The 27,035-nt window shown below is 55.5% G+C and overlaps 3 protein-coding genes across 4 annotated transcripts in view; all 3 read right to left on the bottom strand.

Moving 5' to 3' along the window:
• Positions 1–1,045: 1,045 nt before the first annotated feature.
• TMEM275 (transmembrane protein 275) lies at positions 1,046–1,579 on the bottom strand. Its single transcript, XM_065898212.1, has one exon. The coding sequence runs from the start codon at positions 1,577–1,579 to the stop codon at positions 1,046–1,048; it is 534 nt and encodes a 177-aa protein (XP_065754284.1).
• A 12,846-nt stretch (positions 1,580–14,425) lies between these two features.
• On the bottom strand, positions 14,426–17,376 carry KNCN (kinocilin). Its single transcript, XM_065898186.1, has 3 exons — positions 17,226–17,376; positions 15,297–15,371; positions 14,426–14,505 (listed from the first exon to the last, which is right to left on the bottom strand). Exons 1-3 carry the CDS (start codon positions 17,374–17,376, stop codon positions 14,426–14,428), a joined length of 306 nt encoding a protein of 101 aa, XP_065754258.1.
• A 5,765-nt stretch (positions 17,377–23,141) lies between these two features.
• The window catches only part of MKNK1 (MAPK interacting serine/threonine kinase 1), a 33,256-nt gene continuing 29,362 nt past the window's right edge, over positions 23,142–27,035 (bottom strand). Inside the window, exons 11-12 of one of the 2 annotated variants that reach the window (XM_065898184.1) lie at positions 25,784–25,827; positions 23,142–24,432 (exon numbers count right to left, since the gene is read on the bottom strand). In XM_065898184.1, coding sequence (XP_065754256.1) covers positions 24,156–24,432; positions 25,784–25,827 — 321 coding nt within the window. In that variant the 3' untranslated portion in view covers positions 23,142–24,155. The remainder of the gene's footprint in view (positions 24,433–25,783; positions 25,828–27,035) is intronic. The other variant, XM_065898185.1, reaches the window with a different exon arrangement.

Consider the following 27,035-nt stretch of genomic DNA (forward strand, 5'->3'; position numbering starts at 1 on the left):
ATGCTCCCACACAGGTGTGATGTCAGACAGTGTCACCCAAAATACTCCCACACTCCCCATCTCATAACATAGCCGGGCTGTCTCACCCACAGTCACACTCATATACTCATCCAGCCCCCTATCCGACACCCTGTTTCCACAGATGTTCACAGGCACCCACAGTCTCAGTCTTTTGTTCACAGTCACACACTCCTCTCCCTGGGGCTCCCTTCCAGGTCTCCAAGGGGGGCTGGTGCTGGGATGATGAAGCACTCCGCCGCAGGGTGGGGGGACCGAAGACTCCAGGGTGCTGGCTCAGAGGCCCCGCAGTCAGCTCCTCCCTCCTGCACTGCACAAGGGCAGAGGACGACTCCAAAGGTGATTTATTAAGGAGCGAGGGAGGTACAGCGGGAATACACAGTGCGGTTCACACCGAGACCTTCAGGGTGGGAGAAGCCCCCTCACCACTCCTCCCTGTCGGCCCCCAGCTCAGCTCCCCCTGCTCTAGTCGGGCAGAAAGGGTGGAGTGTGCTCGACACAGCTCTATCTTAGGGATGATCTGGCTCAAATCAGATCCCGCCCCCATTAATCCCAAAAGGTCATGTTGGGGTAGAGACAAGGAGGGCGGGGAGGGACAGAAGGGGGTCGGGCAGCCTTTCTCAGCAGGCGGGGACAGGAGACAGCCCAGGCTGAACCCATCCTTTCTCCCCCTCTTCCTCCCACCCCTTGGGGGCGCGGGCCTTGCTGAGAGCCCCTCAGAGTGGCTCTGCTCGCAGTGCCCAGGGAGGGAAGGACCAGCAGCCCAGTTTCCGGACGTCTGGGGAGCGAGATAAACTAGGGCCCAGCAGACCCCACCCTTTGAGGGCCGTGCCTGGACACCATCCTCACACTCCCCGCTCCCTCCCCCGGAAGTTCCAGAGATGGGACAGAGGAGGCCACCTGTGCCCAGCACCGGACCCGTATGAAAGTTTTCTTTTTCTTGTCTCTCCTCCTCCCTCTCTTTTTTCCTAATGGCACTGATGGGAGGGAACCGGGACAGGGGAGTCAGGACCGGGGACCCGGGAGGCTAGGGGGCGACGCCCTCCCGGGGCAGGTCGAGCCGGACCCCATCGGCGCGCGGCGCGTAGAGGGCTGCGGGCGCGGGGGCATCCAGGGCGAAGGGGCCGGGGCTGGGGCTTGAGCGGCCGGACGACGCGGCCGAGGGGGCGGGGCTGATCTGCACGGCCGTGGTGTCCTGCGCCGTGCGCTCGCTGCTCTCCATCTCCAGCGCCACCCGCCCGCCGCCCCCGCCCTGGCAGGGACCCGCGGCCGCCTTCGAGCGCGAACGGGGCGCGGGCCCGCGGCGGCGGCTACACACGCAGCAGGCCGCGAAGAAGCCGAGCGCCAGCACGAGCAGCGCCGGCCCCAAGATGAGCGGCGCGTTGTGCCCCGGGACGAAGGAAGCGAAGGCGCCCACCAGCGTCACGTTCACGCCAGCCAGCAGCACGCACAGGCCGCAGGCGCAGAACAGCGCCGGGGACGGCGGGCCGGGCAGCCGGCCTTGAGCACGGCCCGCGGGCGTCCGGGCCGGGGGGCCCTGGCTCTTCTCCGGCGGCGGCATCGGCCTGGGGACTCCGGGCACTCATCCAGCTCCCTCCTGCCGCCGGCCCCGGCCAGCCCACATGTCAGGGGCTCAGCTCACAGTAGTCCTGTGGGCACAGATCAAGGGAGAGGTCAGCTGGGCATCTGGGCTTCCAACCCCACTCTCCGTTCTGTGGCTACATTCAGTGCCTGGGAGTGCAGAGGCCATGCCGTCTTGGCCAGCCCCTGTCTCTGCCTCTGCCTTTGGGAAGCAACAGCTCACCCCCCATGGGAAGACTCCCTTATCCCACCAGGTCCCTGGAGTTCCTCGTGGCTAATCTTGCCATCTTCCCTCCCTCCCCACTTCCTTATGTCCTCCAGACAGACACCAGTCCTCCACCTCCTCTCCTCCAGAAAGCCTTCTTGGGCTAATTAAGTGAGTAAATAGGTGTAAAGTCCTCGGCACAGTGATAATCCTGATCAGTAGTTCTAATCAGAGGCCAGGTGGCAGCTCTTGGGACTTAGCTTCCTCCCTTGAGTGTTAGAGGCCCTAGAAATCATCTGGTCTAGCCCCAGCTCGCCCAGAAGAGGAAACTGAAGCGCTGAGAGATCTAGCGATTTACCCAGTATATCTGGGACCGGGACCTCATGACCTGCTGCCTGGCCTGGGGGCCAGCACCCCAGGTTCTGATAGGCATAGCAATGACATTAACTTTCCCGAATATCAGATGAGCCCCTGGAGTGAATGAACACATAAGAGTGAGGAGCTCTTGAAGTTTTAGATGGTCAGTGAGAAGAGACAGTCCCTACATGGGTTGGGCTGGAGCAGACCCAAGGCCCCGGGTCCTTCCCAGACTGGGCATTTTATTAGATTCCACTCCTACCCCCATCCCATCCCCCAGGAGTCTAGTGTTGAACCTGGACTCAAAAGCCCAATCACTGGGTACTAGGATCCCTTTCTAGGATTTTCTCATTGTATCTGGTGGGATCTATCACTGGATTCTATAATTCTGGGAATGCATACAGAAGCAAGGGTAATGTCATCAGAGTCTGGGGAGTTTAAGACTTCTATTTGAGAATTCTGCTCTATAACATGAAATCTCAGGTATTAAGGCCCTCGAAGGATGAGATCATAGCCATGGAGCTGTGTTAGAATTGTGAAAAAGTGTCGGAAAAGGGCTCTGAGTTGGGGTGGGAGGGGAGTAATTAGATGGGACTACTGGTTGGCACAGAGCATGCTGGATGAGTAACGGAGCATGACCTGGACAAGTGGCCTAACTCTCTGTGCTTCAGTGTTAACACCTGTAATGTGGGGCTCATAAGAGAACCTACCTGATAGGGTGTGGTGATAACTAAATGCTGTAAGCTAAATCAAGTGCTTACAACAGTGCAGGACACAGTGAGATTTCCATGTTACTCATGTCGTAGTGGTGGCTGATAAAGAAGGGGCTCTAAGGTCTCAGATCTGGGGGGGGTCAGTCATGTCAAGTTTGGAAACAGAACAGTTAGTCTGTCCCTCAGATGGAAGTGCCTCAGGGACAGGCCCTGAATTATCCTTCCCGAGTCCAAAGCCGGTACACAGAGGAGTTGGAGAGAATTTGATGATGGGGTGTGTGAAAACGAGGACTAGTGCTGGGGAGGGGCAGCTCAGGTTGTCACTCTGGATACAGGTAGGAATCAGCTTAGCCCAAGCAGGTCAGAGGATCTGGAGGCCACCTCCGGGCCTGCCCAATGTGATGACTCCAGGGCTTCCTCCCCTGGCATCACAGTGGGAGGTGGCACCAGGGGAAGTGACAGCTGTCCTGCAACTCCAGCGAGAAGCTCCTGGCTGACACAGTAAGCTGGCAGGAATTCAGAAATCCCCAAATCCTGGTGAAGAAAGCATGTGTTGACCCTTGAGGGCATCTACCGACCACAGATTCCTCAGGAAGCTCCATATTTGCATGAACCATCTTTTTTTTTTTTTTTTTTTTTTTTTTTGTGGTACGCGGGCCTCTCACTGTTGTGGCCTCTCCCGTTGCGGAGCACAGGCTCCGGACGCACAGGCTCAGTGGCCATGGCTCATGGGCCCAGCCGCTCCGCGGCATGTGGGATCTTCCCGGACCGGGGCACAAACCCGTGTCCCCTGCATCGGCAGGCGAACTCTCAACCACTGCGCCACCAGGGAAGCCCCGCATGAACCATCTTTGATCTGCAGCTGTTGGTTCTGCCAGGCAGCAATAGCAACTGCTGAAGGGGTACAATTTTTAAAGCAGCTTCACATGCATGACATCACTGAATGATATACCTGCTTGATACTTATTAACAGCCACATCTTACAACTGAGGAAATGGAGGCTCAGAGAGGGAAGTTGATCTGGGTCTAGTGGCTGGACTAAAAGGAAGACCAGAATCAGAGAACACATGGTCTAGTTCACAACGTATGCAATCGTGCTTCATTTTAAAGAGAAGGGTTTGATCCCCTTGGTGTTGATGTGGAGATAAATCCCAACACTTTCTTCCTGCTGCCCTCAGGAGGTGCTGTGAGATCCCCAAATTTCACCCCTTCTGTACCTCATCATTATCTGACATTGTCCTTCCTATGGGGAAGGCTCTGTCTGAGGCTGATGGAGGGAGCCCCTGATGGAGGGGATAGTGTCTGGCCTTTCACCTTATCTCACAGCAGACTCCTGAAAGCTGACACTGGACAAGGGTCGGGGGGTGGCGGGGGGAGGCCTAGGTGGCTGGAGGATCCAAGGCTCTCCTTTCTTTTTCCTTATAGAGAAGACTCTTTATCTTTGGGTTTTGGCAGTTTTACTATGATGTGCCAAGGTGAGATTTTCTTTGTATTTATCCTTTGTGGGCTTCCTGATGCTTCTACAATCTGTGGCTTGATTTTTGCCTCTTTTGGAAAATTTTCGGCCATTATCTTTCCCTCTATTCTCTCTCTTCTCTCCTTCTGGAAACCTAATTGCATACATGTTCAACCATTTGACATTGTCCCACACATCTCTTATACTCTATTCTGTATTTTCTAGCCCTCCCCCCCCCACCCCACCCCGGTTCTCTCTGGCTATTTTTCTACCGATCTGTCATCCAGTTCACTAATCCTCTCTTCACCTGTGTCTTCTCTGCTGTAAAATCCATCTATTCAGTTCTTAATTTCAGTTGTTATAACTTTTCAGTTCTAGTATTGCCACTTGATTCTTTTTCATAGATTTCAGTTTTCTTCTGAAAAACTCCTTCTTATGTATTTTCTTGAACATATTAAACTCTTTGAAGTCCTTGTCTGAAAACTCCAACATCTGGATCTCTTGTTTTTATTGTCTGTTTTATTGCTTTTGGTTTGGGGGTCATTAAGTCTTATCTCCTGTAATGCCAGATCACTTTTTTATTAAACGCCCAACATTGTAGAGATAGCTTGAGGTCCTGGATGATGTTATCTTCCTTTAGAGAAGATTTACTTTTGCTTCTGACATGCAGCTGAAGAAGGGGACTGCAATCTGGGACTGCACTGACTGGGAGCTGTGTTTCAGTCTTCCTGAGTCTGGTCTATATCTGGTTAACCAGTACTCGCAGAGGATAGCCTTTTGGGGCCCCCAACTAAAAGCTGGAGGTGTTTAACAGGGCCTTTCCACTTTTTAAGCCCTAAGTTCCAATTTTGACTTCCCAAATCCATGGCCACTGCCCCCTACAAACTGGAAAATGCCTTAAGGGAAAGAGTGAAATAAAATATTATTTCTCTTCTCTCCAAGATCTTGGCCCCTCAGGTCCTTACTGCCTTGATAGCTCTCCCATGCCTTTAAACAGATTTCTTAAATGTTTAATCCAGCCTTTTTAGTTACCCTCAGTGAGTGAGTTGGTCTGATACAAGCTAGTCTTTCTTAGCCATAAACAAGTCTAGATGAGAATCTGAAATTAGCACTTTCAGATTGCTAACCAAGTTAGTTGTGTTGTGTTGAGCACCTTGCAATAACATCTAATTTAATTTTCACAGCATGAGATTAAGTATTATTGTCATATCCCCATTTTGTATATGAGGATATTGAGGCACAGAAAGATTCAAGTTTCCCAAGACCATTGAGTGGCAGTGGTGGTGCCAGGATTTGAAAACTGGTGTCTTGACACCAAAGCCTGAGTTCTCAACCCAGTATAGCGCTAGGTTTGCTAAGTGCTTGTTGAACGACAGAAGCACAGGGCAGAGGCTTCTGTAGATAAGCTCCTGTAATCAGTACTTATGCTGCTCAAATATCAACAGCAGAGGAGGACAGGGTGTGTTCTGTGTGTCTGTGAAGGAAGGTAAACTCACTTTGCCCCCTCCTTGGCTTAGCACACTCAGTTCAACTAAAGCAAATACCTGCCCAAGGGCTGAGCTTCCAGGGGCTAATTGCCAGCAAATGATTCTTACCTGCTCCTGGAAAGCAGAACTGACAGACTACTCCCAGAGTCTCCACCCCAGGCAGAGAACAGGCTAAGGGCTGATTCCTGAAGTTGCCTCCACCCTGGTTAATTGGGATCTGGAGCACGCAGGGGTGAGGTGTTGAGGTCGTTCAGCTATTGCAATTAATTCAGTCCACAGCACCATTTCCATCTGGTGGACTGTGGCCCTCCAGCTGGGGCTGGTGGATACTGTTTTGTAGCGAGTGCTCTGGGTGTCATTGGTGCTGTTCACTAAATCTTTCTGATACTCCCGCCTTCTGAACACATGTTATGATTGCACTTTCTGGCCAATTTGTGATTAGGTGGGGCTGTGTGACTAGTTCTGGCCAATGAACTGTGACATTCGTCACTTCTAGGATGGAGTATTTAATTTCAGAAGCAGGACCCTCCGAGTTGGTGCTATTGCTATCCCTTCAAATATCCCTTCAAACCCTTTCTACCTCATCCCAAGGCCAGTCTTCAACTCCATTGCCTGAGCAGGAGGGAAGGTCATTGTTCTGAATCTTGAGTTTTAGAATTGGGACCTTCTCTTTAGTGAGCACCCCAAGCTGCTGAACCTGTAAAGATCATCTTGTTCAATTCCTTCATCTGCAGAGGGGGGACACTGAGGCTAGGAGTGAGGAAGTTCATGGAGGGAGTCTGTGGCCAAGCCAGACCAGAACCTGGCCTTTCCCCACAAAGCCAGGGCTCTGACCATTGCCATTCAGCTGTGCATGACCCTGGTCAGGCAGCCAGAGTCCCCCCTGCCCTGCCTTGGCCTGGGAGGCCTTGTGGACTCTACTTGGGAGTCCAGGCCATAAGCAGTTAGGGGCAGAGGCAGACACTAGGGGCAGGGCCTCAGATAACCAGGGTTCTTGACTCTGGTCTGGTTGGGCAAATTGGGAGGGCCAGGGCCCCTCTCTGGGCCTCAGCTGCTGAATGTAAAGGGAAAGGTTTAACCAGATTATTGTCTCTGAATCTGTCCTCCTGCTGCTGGTGGTTTGTGAAGGTGGACATGGAAACCAATCAGAAATTACTGCCAGTATAGCAAAAGATCTCAAAAAACTGTACACTTATCTGTAATATGGCTTTGCTTCGGGCTGGGATTAAGTCATTCCCCTCACCCTGCCCTGCAGAAGTAACCTGATGCTCTGCTGTTCAGGGTGGGGGTGGGGTGGGGGGTAGCTCTGATTTTGGGGAGATGGGCACTCACGTTGAACAGCCACTCTGAGCTAAGCACTTTCCCTGCACTCACACATTTAATCTTTACTATGACCCTGTGGGCTGCTGCCATCCTGAACCCAGTTCACAGTGAGAAACTGAGGCTGGGAGAGGTGAAGAACGTTCCCTGGTTTACTCAGCTGTGATAGGTAAAGCTGGGATTTGAACCCGGTTCTGTCAGATTGAAAAGCCATGTTGTTTCTGCTACACCAGAATTTCTGCTTACGGAAGGTATAGAGATACTTGATTATTTTAAAAATTAGTAATTGATTATTACTATCCAGCCAATCATCAACAAGCTTGGGGCCCAGGGAGGATGGTCCTCCATAGGTGGATGCAGAGCTCCTAGAGAGGGGATCTCCGTCTGAAGCCCCTCAGGTCAGCCTGACCCACCCAGTCTCTGAATCTTGGATGTCTGTGTTGTTCTAGAGCAGTTACTTGACCAGGGGCAGTTTCCAGGCCTTCTGGTCCCAGGTTCCTTGGGCAAGGACCCAAGAGCCTCTGGGCAAGGGGGCTGGGGCTTCGGTCCAAGCATCAGGCACTGGTCCCAACCCCCTGTCTTCCATGTGAGATTGAGTCCCTCATTTTCTCAGTCTGAGCTCTTTCCCCTCACTGTGAACCCCTCTGTTTTCCTTAGCTTTTGCTCTTCTGTTCCCCTTCAGTCCCAGAAAGTCTGGGCCAGCACCCTCCCCTGGCCGCCCCATCCACCACCCTCCATTCCATCCCCATCCTCAGGGAACCTCCCACATCACCATTACTCAGTGCCAGCTTGTTCACTACCCTGGAAGCTCTCAGCTTCTGCCAACTGAATTCTGCCTCCTGGGAGCCCCCAAAGCTGCCACCACCCCCACCCTAGCCAATCCCACGGCTCCCCTACTTCTGCGCGCACACACACACACACTCTCACACGAGGCTCACCCAGATTCTCCAGGCTGGAAACAAGAGAATGAAGAGAGTGAAATCTGGAGGTGTGGCTTCCCAGCTCCTGCATCTGACACCTGGGCCCCGTGATCCTCATCCCTCAGTGTATGTGCACACACACATCACACGTGTACACTCAGTGGCCAGACATATCCCGAAACACACACACAGATGCATTACACACTGAGAGTTGCAAACACATAGTCAGACACAAAGACCCTCTCAGTTGCCTGCCTATCTGGTAGAAAGAAGCTGTTGCCCAGCAGAGGTACCTCTGGAGCCTTCTCTTTGCCTGGGAGCGTGGAGGTGGACCGCAGATTGGCAGCAGTGGAACTGCCCTTCCTGCCCACCTCCTTCCAAGGCTTTGGGAGGCGCTCTTTCTCCTCCAGCCCAAGTGCCCTGAGGGACTTCAGCATCCTTTGCACGACCGCCCCACCCTGCACCCTCTTAGTTCCTTGGCTCCTCATTTCCAACGCCCAGTTCCTCCGTTCCACCCCAACTATGCTCCCCCTCGTTACCCCAAGGACCTCACCACCCCTGTCATCACCCTGAATCCTTCCACCTCTGAGAAACCCAGCCATCCTACTCTTGACTAAACCCCATGGCTACCACTATAGAAACACCTGCATAGCACCTACTATGTGCCAAACACTGTTTTAAGCCCTTTATATTATTAACTCACTTAAGCCCTATGACAACCATATAGAGAGATGCTATTGCCATCTCCAGTTTTGGATGGGGACAAAGAGGCTCAGAGAGGTTGAATCACTTGCCCAGGGTCACAGACATGGTGATAATATGTGGCAGAGCTGGGATTCTGACCTAGGCTGTGTGTCTTCTAAATCTGTGTTCTGCACCACGAGTCCACAGCCTCTTGCTGTAACTGCTCTGATCTAATGCAATCCTGGAACTCTCTCTACATTTTCTCCGTGAGCCTCTCACCTCTGCTTCTTTCTGCTTCCACCGGAGAACCCCCACTGCCTTACTTCACTTACCCTCTTGCAGTTTACCTTGTCTTGCAACTTGTTCCTTTGTCCTTCTGCCAAAGCTGCCCAGTGATGCCTCGACCCTGCATCAGTCCAGCTTTCTGTCTCCTCCACGTTTGTGCCCAAACTGTTAAGCTTTGTAGGTGATAAGAAAATCACCAGCTGGGCAGCAGGGCCCTCGTGCATCCCTGTCTGGCATGACTCGGGCCCTCAAGGATCCCGGGGAACGTCCTCCTTCCTGGTCAGTGCTCAGCCCTTCTCACCGCGCCTGCACCTCCCTGAGGCACTCGAGCCTCTCCTTCTTGAAACCAAACAAAGCCCCCACCTCCCCCACACCTGCCTGCATCTTGAGAGCACTGTCTGCGCTCCCTACTGTACCTCCTTCTCAAAGGTCAGTCCACTCCCGTCGCGCTTCTCTGCCACCGCGCTCCGAAGGCGCTTGCTCCAAGGCCGCCAGTCACCTCCTCGGTGCTGAATTCAGTGAGGACGGTTCAGTCCTTAGCTAACTTGACCTCTCCACAGCTTTGGACCCCTGAACCCTCCCTCCTGGGAACATTCTCTTCCTCTTAGAAACAAGCCCATTAAACTTCATCTTCTCCCACAAAGCCCAGACTCCCAGCCAGAAACCTGGCTTCATCCTTGCACCTCCTCCTCCCTCAGGCTCTCCCCGCCACATTTCCAATATAGTCTGTCACCAGCCCTGCAAATTCTTCCCTCCAGGGGTCTAGAACCCATCCCTTCCTCTCTAGACTCACTGCTACCCCATTCCACTCTCCTCCCCCTTCGCTCCCTGCTGAAACCCCTCCTGGGCTCTCCCAGCCCTAGCTCCCTCCAGGCAGCCCTCTAGATTTTGCTGGAGCGGAGCAGAACTCGCCAGGTGTGGTCGGGTGGCCAGGCTGCTCCTGTTGCCTCTACGTTCACCTGGCTAACTCCAGCTCAACCGTCAGAGCACAGCTGGGACGTCGCTTCCTTCAGGAAGCCTTCTTTTGCCTCGGTGATGGGGAACTGCTGTGTCCAGGTCTGTATTCCCCACTGGTCTACCTTGAGGACCAGGATTATATCCACCTTGTTTGCTGTCACAGCCCCACTGGAGTGTCTGGGTCTCCCCAGGTGCCCAGGAAATATTGGTTAGACAAATGGTTAAGGTCAGAGGGGCCACTGTGGCCTGCCTTTATCTGTCTCTTGGTTTTGAAGTCACTCTGTGCCCACTTCCCCCTATTCCCTCCTCACTTTGGGTCTTGGGAGGGTGTGGTAGACAGCTGGGTGGGGACTGGAGGTGGTTTCTGGGGCAGGTTCTTACTGAGTTAAAGACGGGGGAGGGATCAGGGTAAAGCAGAGGGGCCCAGGGCAGCCTCTCCATGCTGTGTGTCCCCCTTCTCCTGTTTCCCTCTGTCGTTCTCATCTCTTTTCAGAGAACTGTGCTTAAGGCTACAGGCGCTTGACCTCTTGTCTGGGCACTACTCAGTTCCCCTGGGGTTTAGGGCTGGATATAGAGTATCTCCTCCAATCCTAAAGCTACCCTCCCCATCGTCTCCCTTCTCCTTTCATCCCCTTGCCCTCCCTCCAGCCTCCCCCAACGCCTGTAGCTTGCACTTGCCTGAGCCGGTCCAGTGGACACTTCTCTGCCGGTCCTGCCCCCGGGAACCCCCAGGGGAGGAAGGATCCCTAGAGAGGAGGGCAGCCAGGGGGGTGCCAACTTGGAGAGGGGTGCTGGGGGGAGCGGCGGCCGCCCCCCCCCACTCACCCGGCTGGCGGCTTGCAGATCCCCGGCTTAGCGGGTGGGCGGGGGCGTGAGGGCAGAGGGGCTCCAGGGAGCAGCTCCCGGGGACCCGGAGGTGCCAGGAGGGCCCTGGCTGTGGGCTGCGCCGTTCGGAGCGCCCATCTCAGCTTCCTTGCGGCCCCTCGGCTCCCTTTGACCCCCCACGGATCAGCGTTCCCACCAAGTCTCTCCTCTTCTCTTTGGCTCCGGCTCCGCACCGCCCTTCTCCCCTCCCCGCCTCTAGGTTTTAATGCTTTTCAAGCGCCTGGCAATGAACTCCCAGCCGCCCCCACACTCTCCAGTCTGGACTTCGTGAGTCCGGGATGGACACATTGCCGTTCACTCTAGAGCGAGGGGTGTAGGTCTCACTGGCTCTGTCTTCAGTTTCTGGCAGATTCCCAACCCTGGGCGGGGGTGGGGCTTGGGGGGCGGATGGGAGGGGGATGCAGCGGTGAGAGCAGGAAGATTTTTCCGGGGATGGGGCTTGTTTTCAGCAACCCTTCTCCAATCACCCTCCACAAATCCTGCATCCTAGAAAGAGGTGTGGCCACGAGCCCCTTATACAGCTCCTGGTGGGATCTGGTGGGATTTGTAAGTGTTTCTTCGGGGGGTGGGAGCGGGGAGGGAGTGCTTGGCCTGCCTCCAGGCTGGACTGTGTTGGCGAGGACTGGGTGGGAGTCTGAGGTGTTGATTTTCCAGGACCTGGGGGAGTTCAGCTGGAGGAGCATCTCCAACCCCCTCTTCATTCATTCACTCATCCATTCATAAATCCGCCCTGATGTGAACCACGCGCCAGGCCACCTTCATCCTGACAGTGGCCTGGGAGGGACCACTCATCTTCCACCTGCAGATGAAGAAACTGAGGCTCGAGGCCTCACAGTCTCTTGTCCAGGCCCTGGAGGGGGGAGGGGGGTTGCTGAACCAGTACGTGAGTCTTATCCCTAGACTCCAGCTCCAGCCTGGTCAGTCCTCCAGGTTGGCCCAGTGGGAATGTGACTTCCAGGGGGCTGCCTGGACCAAGCACTCCCCACCTTTGGTATAGTCTCAGCACCCAGCCCAAGGCTGGCTAGTCACATCCACAGTCGAGGTCAGAACAGGGCTATTGGATAGAACTGATTTCATTTATTGAACAGACCACTGTCCTATAACCCGTCCCTGTCCCCCACCCCCACCCCCCACCCCTGCACTGAATGGAGGGTTCTGGACCTGCTCGGAGGGGAGAGGGCGCTTTCCCCTAACACTACCCACCGCACCACCCCTGCCTGCTTGGCCCAACCTCAGCTTCTTCCAAAGCATGGATGGGGAGAAGTCACGTGTCTCCACAGGGCCACTACTGGGACCAGGTGAAGGGGGTGGGGGTCAGGGGTAGAGATGCAGTTGGGGAGGAGGTATCTGGACACTCACCTGGACTGGGGGAAGGGAGTTCTCAGGAAGCCCATGGCAGGGGAAAGAGAGGAAACAGGCCCAGGCCTTGAGAACTCCCAGAGTTTCAAGGGTCCTTGGAGCCCCACCCAGTTCTTCCCCAAAGAACATAGCTCTTGCCTTTTCACGTGTTCATTTCCTAATTTAATCCGCTCTGATGCCCAGCGCTGCTCTGTGCCTGGCCCTGCCAGGCATCTGGGATACCATAGCCCTGCCTGGGGGAGATCATGGCTGGGAAGGGTTGATGGTGGGTGAGGGGGGGGACCACAATCCCTACAGCTCAGGCACCCCTTCCCCACTTCCACCCCATCCACCCCTAGGCATCTCTTTGGGGTGCTGCTGGTGAGCATGAAGATGGACCGGAGGAAGCATTTCCTTACTGATCAAGGAAACCAGGCCCGAGTTATTGTTGATGACGATGATGTTGAGGAAAAGGAGAAGGGAGAGGGAGCAGGCGGGAGGGAAATGCAAGGAGGGGGACACTGACTTCCCTCGGGCTGGAGGAACACAAGTCTCCCCAGCCCAGCAGCATTTGTGAAATTTGTTCTATCCATGGAGGTCTGTCCCACAGTGGTCAAGGAGTTGGTCCCTGGGGCCCGTGTAGAGGACAGCAGAGGGTAGAGCCGTGGGTGGGGAGAGAGAAGAGGCCTGGATTCCAGGTTTGGGACAATCTCTCACCATGGGACTTGATGAGTCCTTTTCTTGCAGGGCCTCAGCTTACCCATCTGTACAATGGAGTGCTGTCTCCTGCTTTTGGTGTGGTTTTCCAACATCCACTGGATACCTTCCACGTGCCTGGCCCTCAGCGCCCCCACTCTCGTGAGGGGGAAATAGACAGAGGCCACTCAGAGTGCTGGGGGCTGTGATGGAGGGGAGCCCTGGGGCTGTGGGAGCACAGAGAAGTCAGGGGAGGCTTCCAAGAAGAGGTGTCATCTGCACTGATTCTTGAAGAATGAGACTCTTCCTAGCTTGTCTTTTGCTCACCAACCAGGACAGAGGCCACATGGAGAAGATGTCTCCACAGAGGTCATACAACTGTGCTTCCCCCTGAGGTCGCAGGTGTATGAGGAGTGGCGTGGAGGGAGGAGCAATGTTTCCTGTACAGCCTGGCTCCAAACCCTGTACACATGTGGAGCCCTGAAGTGGCTCTCCCAGGAAAGCCTAGGGAATTGTTTTTCCACTAAATTTAAGCCATTTAACATTTATTGAGCACTTACTGTGCACCATGATGGTAACTGGAAAAGGGCAATAGACAGTAGGTTTAAACAGGATTAGTAACTGTTTTGTGAAAAAGAAGACTTCAACCTGCCTGGAGGGTGTCGAGAGAGGGAGACAGAGGCTGGTGGAAGAGGATGAGGAGGGCATTGTGGTTAAGGGGACACTTGGAAGGAGGCCTTTAAGGATGGGGGATTTGATAGGCAGAGGGGAGCAGAGCGGGGGGCATCCAGGAGAACACAGGCCAAGGCTTGGGAGCTGGAACGTGTTTCGATGGTTCAGGAGCAGTGAGAGGGTGGGGAGAAGAGGAAGGCTGGAGGTCTTGTTTGCAGTCATATCATGAAAAGCCTTAAATAGTGGAGTCAAACCCCAAGAGTCTCAGCACAGGGCTCAGCTCAGGAGACACCTCCTCCTGGAAGCCTCCATGCCCGTGCATCACCTGGGCTCCTGTCAAGGCGGCGACCATTTTGTTTTTCTAGGCTATGCCGCTGTCTGGTTCACTGCTGCTCAGGGCCCGTTCCTGAGGAGCTGCCTGGAGCTTTTGATATTCAGGGGAGTCTGGTCCAGGCCCTCTATGCAGCCAGTGAGCTCCTGAGGCCCAGGGCCAGGCCCAGACCCGGTGTGGTTCCTGTGAGCCTGCGGTTCACTTCCCTGGCCAGGCTGGAGCAAGAGACTGGGGTATCACTGGGCCCCAAATTCCAGAGGATCCAGACAGTTGATCAAAAAGGGAAGAAAGCCAAGCTGCAGTTCAGAGAGAAAAATCCAGGTCAAGAGCCTGAAACCAGAGACACCGTGGTCCTGGCCCCACCCCACTACAGGGAATCCATTTCCAATGGCCTTGGTGAAAGCAGGTCTGGCATCTTCAGGACCTGGTTCATCTCTGGTTTGGACCCGGGCAGGCTCTGAGATTGGGGTAGCGGGTGGGAAGAGAGGGCAGTGCAGGGGGCAGCCCGTCAGCCCCTGCCTCAGCCCTCCCCAGCCCCCCGGCCCCCTGGCTTCAGCTTCTCCAGGGTTCTGCTCACGGTGGACAGGCTGCTGCGGGCTCCTGCGGGAGAGACCAGGACAGGGCTTGCTGAGTAGGCAAGTCCCGGGTCAGAGCCACCCAGAGGGACACAGGGTCAGAGCGGGCTAGAATGGGGAGGGAGGGAGGCGCGGATGGTCAGAGTGGCCCTTCTGGAGGACAGCAGCATGGTGTGGGTGTTAGAGGCAGGACTCGGGGCTGAAGGCCTGGTTTCTGGCCGTACCACCTCCCGGCTGCCTCATGTAATCTCCCTGTGCCTCAGTTGCCCCATATACAAAGTGGGGCTAATTATAGCACCTGCCTCATATGGCTGTTCTGAGAATGAAACAAATTAACATATGTAAAGTGCTTGGCAGGGTGTCTGGAATGGAACCTTCTGCTGAGTATAGGCACTTCCACCGGCAGCAGACACAGGATGGAGGCATCTTTGAGAAACTCTTGCTCTGGCATCTTCCAGTGTGTGGGGATGAGGGAGGAGGGAGATGCCCAGTTTCAGGTACCAGCTCTGAGAGCTGGATTCCACAATGGAAGAGGAGAGTGAGAAAATAAGCGGGCATGGGGCCTAGGGGAGGGAAGGGGGCAGTGTGGTGCCATGCTGGGTCTGACAGAGAAACCCTGGGGACCAGAGGAGCTGAGCTCAGCTGGGAGCAAGAAGGGTTTTGACTAAGCTCATGGAAGAAATACCCAACGCTGCTGCCTCCCTGTGATCAGAGAAGTCCCCTCTGCACTTCCCTCAAGGTTTCTCTGGGGCCCCACAGAGCTGTGCACCCAGAGGGGGAAGATGGCAGATGGACTCCGGGATTTCTGGAACTTACCTTCTTTATTACCATTGGCGCTGGATCTTCCTTCCCCGTGGTCTGGCCCTGGCTGGGGGTGGATTCTTAGGCTCCCTATAGGATGAGACCACCCCAAGCCCCCTGGTTACCAAGCCATTCTCAAATCAAGTCCAGCTTTGGGAAGGGAAGGCCTTGCTGTTATCTACTCTCCATCCCTGCTGCTGTCTTTGCTCCACTACATTCCTTTACGTCTCCCACGTGATCTGAGCTGATCTGGGGAGAGGAGTGAAGGTGGAAGAAATGGGCCCTGGAAGGAGAAGGTGGCAGATTTTTATTTTATTTTATTATTATTATTTTTTTGCGGTACATGGGCCTCTCACTGTTTTGGCCTCTAGCATTGTGGAGCACAGGCTCCGGAAGCGCAGGCCCAGCGGCCATGGCTCACGGGCCCAGCCGCTCCGCGGCATGTGGGATCTTCCCGGACCGGGGCACGAACCCGTGTCCCCTGAATCGGCAGGCGGACTCTCAACCACTGCACCACCAGGGAAGCCCAAGGTGGCAGATTTTTAAGGAGGTGGAGGTCCCGGGGAGACCCAGGGATACGTAGCCCCACAGGATTGATGGAGATGGGAGCGCATATGTGGGGAGCTGAGAAGAGGAGGGGAGCTGTACAAGGGTCCTAAGGTCTCACACACAGCCAGTACCAGCGACACACCTGGGCTCGGCTCCACTGCAGAATGGGCCACAGACTTACAAACAAAGCGTCTCACCCAGTCCTCTGCTGGCGGCCGGGGAGAGGACTCACCTATCGTAGGCAGGATGTGGTCCAGGTTGAACCGAGCCTTCAGGAAGGGGTAGGCCAAGATAAGGAGCCCTGAGAAGAGAGACACAGAGGGGTTCCGTGATGGCGAGGGAGCCTGTTTAGTCTGAGCTGCATGAAGCTGTGGGCTGTGGGCTGTGAGCCTGGGGGTGGATTATGGGTGAGCATGGGAGGAACCCCAGTGGCAGGGTTGGGACTGTGGGTGTGTAAATGCAGCCTGTGAGTGTGTGCGTGGGGGGTTCCCCAATACCCGGCCCCAGGAGGGGTTGGGGAGCAGTGCCTTCTGCGGAAGGGGCTACAAGGCTGTGAAGGCCCAGGCTCCTGGCTCCACACCGCCCAGATGATGAGCAGGTTGGCTTTCTTCCTTCCCAGCTGGCTGGAAATGGGCCCATTGACACTCCCCAACTCTCTGATGTCCCACCCTCCCCTAGGGCCCCCAGGGCAGGACTGGGGGTGCTCCTCAGTGTGCTCCTTTTCACCCAGACCTGGGGAGGGGGTAGCAGAAGAGCGGGTCCTGCTCTGCCCACTCCCAAGTATCTGTGGCCCTTGGCCTGAGTTCACAGGTACAGATGCCCAGAGCCCACTAGCCTCGTGCTTCTGCTTCTGCTTGTGGCCCAGGGTGGCAGAGTGGGGCAAGGGATGGCACCCAACACCACTGTGGGGAGGTGAGTGGGACTGGCCCAGATAGATGGATAGATGCCTGGACAGACAGATCTGCTGTTGCGACATTTGGGAAAAGAAAAGGAAGCCCTCTCTCTGAGCTGGATCCTGTCCTGGCTCAAGGAGGGTCCCACAGAGAACTCTGTCCTCTTCCACCTGCCCCGCATCAACTCAGCCCCAGCAGGCTTATGAGTCCCAACACTAACCCAAGAGCCCAGGGCTTGGGACTGGGAGCTGGAGCTGGAGTAGCCCAAGAGGAGTGGTCGCCAGCGCCTCCTCCACGCCTGCTGACCCCTGCAGTGCGCTGCGGGAATCTCACCCCAATCTCCCTCTCCCTCCCTGTACCCGCCCCCCCACCATGGCTGCCTTGCTCACACCTCTTGCTTCCATCCTCCCCAACCAAATTCCTGATGACCCAGCTCTTCCCTCCATTTCTCGTTCACCTGACCATGGCCCCGGCTCCCTCTCCGAGCCCAGCACCTGCTCACCCACAGCAGCGGCACCAATAAAGATTCCACCCACGGCAGCTGCAGCTTTGGACACGGACACACCAATGATGATGCTGCCGGCCACCAGGCCGAGGGCCACGCAGGCCAGCTGCAGGCAGCGGAAGTCTCTGCTGCTGATGGGGATGTCCATGCAGGCCCACCCGGGGCACAGTCTCCAGCCAGCGGAGCCTTTTCCCCTGAAGAGCCCTGGAGGTCTCAGTCCTCTTGGATGTCTCCTTGCTGGAGCTCCACTTTTAGGGAGGGAGTTTCTGGGCAGTAAGATTCTGGGCTGGTAACCCTTGGCTTTATCTGCAACCCTATCCGACAATAGTCTTAGCTAGGATCTCTCCCAGGTCGCCCCAGCTTACTCTTCCTCCCCTAAAGGCCCCTGAAGCTGGAAGCCACTCTCGGAACTTCTGCCTGGTCACATCCTGCCTTGGCTGCCAGAATTCCAGAGAGCTGGGACTGCCCCACGGGCTCCTCCCCTGTCAGCCTCCTCTCGGGAGAGCTCAGCCCCAGCTCCCCTGCCCAGGACCTCCTGCCCCAGCTCCCTGGAGCCTGCTCAGCTGCCGCTGAGCCTCAGCCTATTAAAGTTTAACGCAATGGAGGTGGGAGGCGGGGCTGGTCCAGAGGACGTGGCTTCCTCAGAGATGCAGGCGGCAGGAGGTGCTGAGTTATTTATGAGGTTGCAATGTGAGCTGCTGCCCACAGGCCCACTAGGGCAGTCAGCCCAGGTTCCACTGTTGGTCCTGGACGGGGCAGGATGAGCGGGTGGCTTCACATGCAGCTCAGCAGCCAGAGACGTGAGGAGACTCCTTGGCTACATGCTCAGGACCCACTCTGCTGTCCCTTTGGCTGGAGGTGCACCTGGGGGCCTCTGCTTGGGGACTCAGAGACAGAGGCATGGAAGGAGACCTGGACGAGGCTCAGGAGACAGGAACAGCGACGGGGACAGGAGGAGGAGGGGGAGAGGGTCCTGCCAAGTCCCCTCGCTAACCCCGCCTCTCCCCCCTCCCCTCTCCCATCAACCTCTGGGCCCCCAGGCAGGGCTGAGAGGTCCTCGTATGAGGACCATCTCAGGCGACCCTCTCCTCCTCAGGTAGGCTTCCTTTCAGTTGCCAGTGGACTGAGAAGGTGAGCCCTTCCATCTGCCCTGGGATCCTGGGCGGGGGGCTGACAGGGAAGAACAGTGGTGGGTGCAGGGGTGGGAGGAAACACATGCAAGCTAGGGGGCTAGGGTTGGGAAGAGGAGCTGGCAGGGGCTGGGTGTCAGCAGTCGGGGTCAGGAGACGGCGACAAGGCTGGCGCCTCCTGACCTCTGGGCTGAGCTCTGCCCAGCCTGTCTGACCTACTTGCAGAAGCCACCAAGTCAAAGCCGGGCAGAGCGGTAACCCAGCCCAGCCCGGCCCCGCACCCCAGTGCCAGCCCTCATCACTAATTGCATTCTCTGGCCGTTAATGTATCAGCACAGTTCCCAGGGTCCCATCACCAGCCCCATTGGCCTCTCTTTGGATCTCCTGTCTCTCCGCTCCATGTCTGCCGTCCGATGCAGCCAGGCCCAAGGCCTCTGGCCTCCACCTGCCTCCACAGCTCCTCCTGCCCCCGGCCCCCCCTTCTCCTCTGCGGCCCTTCTGCTAGTGTGTACCTAGCCTCTGCCATCTGGAGAACCCTCATCCTGCAGGACCCTGCTTGGGCAACCCCAACTCTGCAGAGCCATTCCTGATGGCACCGGAGTGGCTGCATCCCCACACTAAAGTGCCTGCCACCTGTCTCCTCTGTAGACGGTGAGCCCCCTGAGGGCAGGTTCAGGGCGTGAGCACCACTGAATGGCTAGTGGGCACCTGGGCTGGGCTTCTGGACACAAGGACAGAGCTCGGGGAGGGCTTGGACCTGTACGACCACCTCAGGTCGGCAAAGAGGAGGGCTGCGGGCACCATGGGACCTCTGTCTCTAACAGGGGGCTTTCCTGGGTGGGGGTAGGGGCCTGGGAAGGCCAGGGTCATCTGACTGAGCTTCAACTGAGGGAAGGCCCTGTCAGGAAGCTGGAGTGAGGCCTGGGCGGGGACACGTGTGAACTCAAAGGTTTGAAGAGAGGAGGGGTGACTGCAGAGCACTGATGGACCCCAGGGCCATGTTCCCGGCCCCCATACGAGGAAGGCCCTGGAGGTGGGCATCCCAGCCACAGCTGCTGCTGCCAACATCCCCTGTGCCTCTCGCCAGGATGAGGTCTGATTATTCCTCTAATGAGGCATCAAATGACAACCCATGTCTCTGTCACACAATTTATCCCCCACTGACTAGTTTTAGAAGGAGCCATCAAAATAGTTGTCCATGAAAACGTGTTCTTGAGACATGAAGCTTTGGGAACCTGAACACCCTCCACAATGCCCCCCCACCCCCACCCCCCGCCCCTATTAAGTGTTTGCATAACTCTGGCCGGGCAGGGCCTGTGCCGGCTCCTCTCCTGGTGTGAGGCTGAGGGCGACGCTCCCATACCATCAGCAAGACAGAGGCTCCCCGGCCACATCTCCGAGGTGGGAACCTTGCACTGTGGGACTCACTTTGCTCATCTGGTGAATGGGGATGGGGATGGCAGGGGCCAGAGTCAGGGATGCCTGTGCATTGTGAGTTTCAGATTCCAGAACACCCTGACCTCTAAAAACTGGAGACAAATTCTAAATTAGAGTTTTCCTTTGACACTCTAAATCCCTCAGGGCACAGAGGCAGAGCAGAGCATATGGAGGAGAGACACATTAAGCCACCATCGGTTACAAGATCACAGAACCCCCCAGCTCCTTTCCAGAACAGATGGGGAAACCGAGACATGGGGAGGTGGAAGGACGGCTTCAGGGTCCATGATGGAACCCAACGTCCAGATTCCCCGCTCAGCTGGGAAGTACGCTAGCACATCTCTAAATTATCTTATTTGAGGTGGGAGGAATTGGCAACCCCATCATTAGAGGGAGACATGGTGTTCAGAAGAATCAGTCGAGGCCTGCGTCGTTCCCGCATGACAGGAGTATCACTAAAGGCTACTGGAAACTTGTGACACCTGCTCTTCTGTTGATTACAAATGTAGAGAGGGAGACTTGCCAATTCTTTCCTCAATACTGGCTGTACCAGCTCTGAAGAAGAAAGTGCGTGCTGGCCCTTGGGTGATGAGCTTACTGGCACAGGTGGACGAGATGGGAGCCCAAGGCTCTAGAGCCTGACCACCCCACACTTCCCCATCCCCAAGCTCAGAGCCCTCCTAGCTGAAGCCTCGGTCCTCCAGGTCCCCGGATCCAGAGTGTGGCTAGGCCATGAGCCACTGCTGAATTCTGTCACAAAATCTCTTTGTCTGACAGGGAGGCCAGGGCTGGAGGGTGCCTACCTATGCTCTTTCCTTCCTGGAAGCACCAAGTCCAAGGGTGGCATGGGGGTGGGGAGAAAGAGTGGGTGAAAAGGCCTCAGCTTGGTTTAGTTCTGTTTATTTTCCTTGAGGGGTGAGGACCCTGGAAAAGAGCTTGATTAATTCACCGATCCCCTGGGGGACAGGCAGCTTTCCCGGACTGTTTGGAAGCTGAAGTCGGGGAAGTGGCTTCCAAGGCAACTGCTACCATGGCAACAAGAGTGCCAGCCGTGGGGGGACCTTGCTTCTCGCTGCTCCCCTCAGACCTCAGCAGCTGGAGCAGTTGGCATGGGACTAGGGCACTGCTGTTCAACAAACTGGATCTGGAGAGGGGCAGTCAGCCAGAAGGGAGGAGGGGACCTCAGAGCTCAGGCAGGTGGACGCCTGGAGGGAGAAAGACTCCATCGCTGTATCTGAGCCCCCAGATGGAGCTCAGACAGGAGTCCTCAGGGTCCATTTGAATCAGGACGGGCTGGGGCCGAGGCCTGCCGAGACTGGATTTGAGGCAAGAAGCCTGAGGTCCAGGACACTCCAGCCCTCTCCTAAGGGCAGCCCGCACGTGAGCCCTAGAGCTGGGGCTCTGGCTGCCACAGTTCCAGGCCCCAGAGCCTCCCTCAGCATGTCTGCCTCTGCCCAGCAGAGCCAGGCACATGGCCTGGTCCCCAGAAAAGGCAAGGGACTTCCCAAGGTCACCTAGTGAACAGTGGTAAAGGAAGGACTAGGACCCAGGGCCCCAGCCCCCAACCTGGCTCTTCCCGTGGCATAACAGCTGCCCCGTGGGGACAGGGACCCCCACCAAGAGGGACAGAGCAGCCTGCCAGCAGGAGGATCCCACAAAAGGCCAGAGGCCAGCCCCGTGTGGAAAGGCCAGACACATCTCCACCCACACAAGCCAAGAAAAAGCTTTCCTCATCTCCATCACTGGGGCCCAGTTGAGCAATTCTGCCCCAGGAGACAACAATAAAAGTAACTACAACCATCACGGCTCCTGTAATATTTATTGAGCACTTACTATGTGTACTTGGAACTGCTCTAAACACTTTACATTTATTAATTTGTAACTTTCACAGTAGCACCACGAGGTAAGCACTAGCCTCCCCAATTTTTGGTTTAAGAAACTGAGACCCTCAGAGATTGTGTAACTTGCCCAGGGCCCAAGGCCAGTAAGTGGAAGAGCTGGGATTTGAACCCAGGTAGCACAGCTCTGGGTATCAGGTCTCTGGGAAGAATTCCAGTTCTACCTTCCTAGCTCTACAGCTGTGGGCAAGCTATTTTTTTCCTTTTTCCGCTTGGTTTTTCATGTTAAGTGGGGTAAAACAGAACCTTACCTCACATAACTGCTCTGAGAATTAAATGAGATAATGCCTGCGAGCTTCTTAGAAAGCACTTGTTCCTTAGTAAGTGCACAATAACGCCAGCAGAACCAAAGTAGGCACAGAAGCATTTAAGCAGAGCTGTGGATGAGAGAGGCCTTGCCAGGTGGACCTGGGGAGTGGGATGGGTGGAATACTCGGTCCAGGAAGCTCCTGTAAGTCACATCCCTGCTGGACCAACCTGGAGGATCGACTAGGGTGGGGCTGGAGTCCAGGGACAAAAGTCACACCCTGCTTCCCAGTCTCCAGGGACAAGGAGACTTTGGGTCAAAAGGCTCAGATTCTGCAGGCCAATTTAACCAGCCCATCCCACACCGGGTAGATGAAGAGGGGACGTGAGGATGGTACGGGTTCCTGCAAAGGAAGGACCATCAACAAAAAGTATGTCCTCGTTGACATGGAGGATTCACGGTGCAGAACACCTGGCAGCCTGGCCCATGACCTGCCCCCACAGGGAAGAGTCCCGCACCCCATCTCGGCTCTCTGCTCCCCCAGGGAGCAAAGCTGGCAGCAGCGCCCAGTCTTCTGCCCTGACACTCAGACCTCCCTCTGCCACCTCCTTGGGAATTTCTAAAGGCCCTCCCCATACAGTCCTCTGAGTCTGGTTCTGAGGATTACTAAGGCAATGTGCACAGAAGCCTTCTGCTCGAAGAACATGAGGACTGTGGATTGAGGCGCCATTTTTCTTTGTTACTAATGCTGGCAGGACAAGCACAGTCCCAGGCACATGATGGAGCCTCAAGAAAGGCTTAGTGCTGCTTCAGACAGACGGGACTCTGCTCCACTTGGGTGGGTGGGTGGGCTGGGCTGGGTACAGGGCACGCCTGTTAAAGTGCTTTTTGAAGCCAGCTTGTGTGATGGTTGCTGACACGGCCTCTTCCACTGGATAGGGAGATTCTAAAAGGCAGAGGCTGTTTCCCACTTATCTCTGGGTCCTGGCACAGAAAAGGAGATTGACAAATGTTTGATGAATTTCATTTCCTCACCGAAAAAAGAGAAGCAATGATCTCTTCTTCACCTTGTGCTATATTCAGAGGTCTTGACAAGGGGCAACCCCCCTTGGCTGGACCCAGCCCCTCTCTAGAAGGCCTGTCTCCTCCTCAGGGTTGCAGGTGAAGAAAGGACCACCAGGAAGGCACTAGAATTTAAAACAGTTTTATTAAAATAAGCACAATGCATAATAGCATCCTTGTGTTGTCAAAACATGTGACATATGCAAACCGATTTTCTTAGATAACTAAGCAGCTCCACTGATGCTCAGCTATCAGCTCCCCAGCAGAAGGCACCACACGGCTCAGACCAGGGTGGCTGGGCAGCCTCCGGACTGGCTCCACATCAGGCACAGAGCTCCTCAGTGCCCCAGACCTGCGCTGCCCTCCACACCAGGCTCGAGGAAGGTAGCAGCAGACACACTGGTCTCTGAGTCACTCATCATCTGAACAGCTTAAAACCAGTTAGAGTAATAGGAAATAGCTCATTAAAACCTTCCAAATGCATGGAAGTTCAGGAGAGAAAAGTGAACCCTAAGAGCTCTGGAAAGTCCATGGGCTCACAGTGGGAGTTTAAAGTCTCATCTTTGTCGGAAGAGCACGGTTAGAAAAAATGCCAAATATTGTAAAACACGAAATAATACTGACTTCAGCAGCAATCCCAAACCAGGTAGAGGATGATAAATGACGGACACATTTTGGTCATGGCAAAGAAAGATTATGTGCTTCTCTGAGCTATCGACTGGAAGACGGATCTGGCCTCCTGAATGCAGAAGGCTCCCTGCCCTTCCCTGAATCGAGGGGATGGCTTCCCTCAGCCAAGGGGGAGGACGTCCGGAGGACAGAGGAAGGTGGAAGGACCGCCAGAGGGGGGTGACAGTGCAGAGAGAGGGAAGAGCCTCTGTCAACTGACGCTTCTCAAGGCTGGCTCCCTGAAGGCCGCAGCCCCAGCCGGTGAGAGCAGGCTGGATCCTCGATCCGCAGGCGGGTGAGCAGGTGGGCAGGAGCCCAGTAAAGAGATGTCCCTGCCGCAGGCAATTATGCAAAGTGACAAGTGATAGTTTGCCTTTCAAAGACAACCCCTTAGGAAAAAGCTTTTTCCTTGAGGACTCTGGGGAAAGGAGGATGAGAGCCTTTGTGGATGAAAAGGCCTGGATGGAGCCGCAGAGCAGGCCCCTCACAGGTTTCCAGTGGGGCCGGGCCTGGGGCCCGGAGTGGGACAGAGCGCTGTGGGTGTTGGGTTCGGTTGTGTGTCTCCACTGCGGCCTGCCTGGGTCAGCGCCCTCCGGCGGGCCAGGCGTGACTTGGAGGGAGGGGAAAGCCTCACGGAGCAGAGGCCCTCGGCCAGCGCCTCTGACTCCTTCGCCAGTTCATTCTCCTCGTGCTGAGACAGCTGGCGGTTAAGGGCGATGGCCTCGGCCGCAAAGAGCGTCAGGTCCATTGTGCTGCTATTTCTGCAGGGATGGGGGAAGCAGAGAAGAGAGGGAGGCAGGGCTCAGTGGGGTCCGCCAGCCAGCTCCTCGACACCCGCACCAGTTGCTGCGGTACTATGCTCCCACTGGATTTTTCTGAGCTGGCACAGGCTGCTCTCTGAAGTTCCTGCATGGGTTTGGAATCTGACTTCACTGGGGCTGGAAAGGCTTTGAGCCTCAAGGACAGTCTCTGGACTTAAGAGTTGGGACAAATGCCGCCTTCCATCCAGAGCCCCCTCTTCTGAGCCCTGCACACGCTCTACCAGAGGAAGGGTCACGGCACTTGAAACTCACCCACGTACATCGCTCTCCCCTGTCAGGACAGGGGGCTCCAAGAGCAGGGGCTGTGCCTTTACGTCTGTGTCCCCAGAACCCAGCTCAGGACTAGCATGTAACAGGCACTCTGGGTTTGCTGAATCAGTTTTCTAAGGTGGATCTGAGGTTTGGAGCCTCAAGGCATCTGGATGCAGCTCTAAAGAATCAGGGAGGAACCCAAGCTGGGCTCAAATGAACTGTGACTATAAAGGTGTAATACTTCCCTGTTTAACTCCCAGAAACTGGCCAGGAGGTTGGTTCCCAGAGGGCTTCCCATGAGGCTTTATTTAGCCCTGGCCCTTGGGGAATAGGGAGTGCTCACTGGGAACATGATCTAGTGTTAAAAGGCACTAGAGTCAAACACATCTGCCTTCAAAGTCCCACTCCCTAGGCTACTGTGTAGCCTTGAGTAAGTTAACTTATCTATTCCTCAGTTTTCTCATCTATAAAATGGGGCAATAGGAGCACCTCTTTTTTAAATATATCGTAAAGCTTATGAGATTCAATATATGTAAAGCCCTTAGTACGATACCTGGAGGGTGGTTAAGTATTTCCTATACAGTGGCCATTATTATTGTTTGTCTAGTAGTGTATATGACACTTGGTCCCTCTGCCTTACAAGGCCCCAGGTTCCCGCTACTTTCACCAACCCGCAGCGGTAGAAGGAAACCTTGGTATGCTTCGGGCTGTAAATAGTGATTTCCAGTTAGGATTCATGTGGATCCACAAAACAGGTTTTTCTCCTGCAAACAGCCTAAGGCGGGATCTTAAAGATGCTGGGGCAGGGGAAGCCATCCAGGTGGAAGAAGAGAAGAGAGGGAGCCAGACCTAGTGTAGAGGGAGACAAGGAAGAGGAGCAAGGAGAGGGAGGCCAGGAGCCCATTCAGGAAGAGGATACCTGAGCCTAGAGATGGACTCCCCGTCCCCCACGGGGGGATGGGCCCCAGTGTGGCTGAGAGCTTGAGGGGAAAGTCAAAGCCAAATGAGCAAGGGCGTGGAGTGCAGCAGGAGCATTTACCTCTGGAGGACTTGCGGCGTGGGGAGTCCCCTTTCTGGAGCTTGCTAGAACGGGAAGGACAGATGTGTGGGTAAGCGCTGCTCCCTCTTTCAAGAGCTGCCCCCACCCAAGCCAGCAGAGTGGGTAGGTTACTAGAGGCTCGGGCCCAGCACAGGGACTTGCCCATGCATGCCTGCAGGGTCAGACCTTCCAAGGAGACAGAAAGCAAGGTACAGACCCCAACCGAGCTGCCTCTGCATGAAGAGCCCTCTCTTTACCTGGCAAAGTCCTAATCACCCTCCGAGACCCAGCTCCAGGATCACTTCTCCCATGAGACAGTCCCCCTTCCTTGCTGCCCCCCAACCCCTGTCCCAAGCAGAGGTGGGTCCTTGTCCTTTGGTGCCCTGAACACTTTGTTTTGTTTTGTTTTGTTTTTTTGCGGTACGCGGGCCTCTCACTGTTGTGGCCTCTTCCGTTGCAGAGCACAGGCTCCGGACGCGCAGGATCAGTGGCCATGGTTCACAGGCCCAGCCGCTCTGCGGCACGTGGGATCTTCCCGGACCGGGGCACGAACCTGTGTCCCCTGCATCAGCAGGCGGACTCTCAACCACTGCGCCACCAGGGAAGCCCCTGAACACTTTTGATAACACTTTTGACGTACTATCCTATCATTTATTCCCTTGGTTCCCTCTCCCCATCAGAACAGGAAGACAGAGCTTGGGTCTCGTTCCTCCTACTACTGCCAGTGTCTGGCATGTGGTAAGTGCTCAGTGGTGCAGCACTTGGGTGGCTGCAGCAGCTCTTGGGTGGTTGAGAATCAGCCACTTGGAGACCCATGGATTGGGTTCCCACCTGTAACTGGGGCTGGCAACGCTTGCTTCCTTCCACTGAGGCTGGCTAGGGACTGGCAGACCAAGAAGACACAGTAAATCACAGGAGGTTTGGCAGACCCTTTGGAGGGACAGAGGTCTGGTATCATGATTAACTGAGGAGGATGGTTAAAAATGTTTTCTAGTGAAGACTTGGAGCTTTCCTTTGGGGAAAACACCAGCCTTTGCCTCTCAGGAAAGCTGCAGCCAGACCCCAGCAGCACAAGGGGAACCTATGAGCCCCCAGTGCAGCCGCACAGCAAGCAGGGTGGAAAGGCCTTGTTTCTGCGCGCTCTCAGCTAAGGAAATTTCTGTATAAGGGGATGGTGCTACCATCCAGGCTGCTCCCTCTGCTGGGTGCCTCTGCCAATAGTGGGACGCACATGGAGAATCTCCCAGAGGCC

Source organism: Phocoena phocoena, chromosome 1, assembly GCF_963924675.1.
Source record: "Phocoena phocoena chromosome 1, mPhoPho1.1, whole genome shotgun sequence".
NCBI classification, from domain to species: Eukaryota; Metazoa; Chordata; class Mammalia; order Artiodactyla; family Phocoenidae; genus Phocoena; species Phocoena phocoena.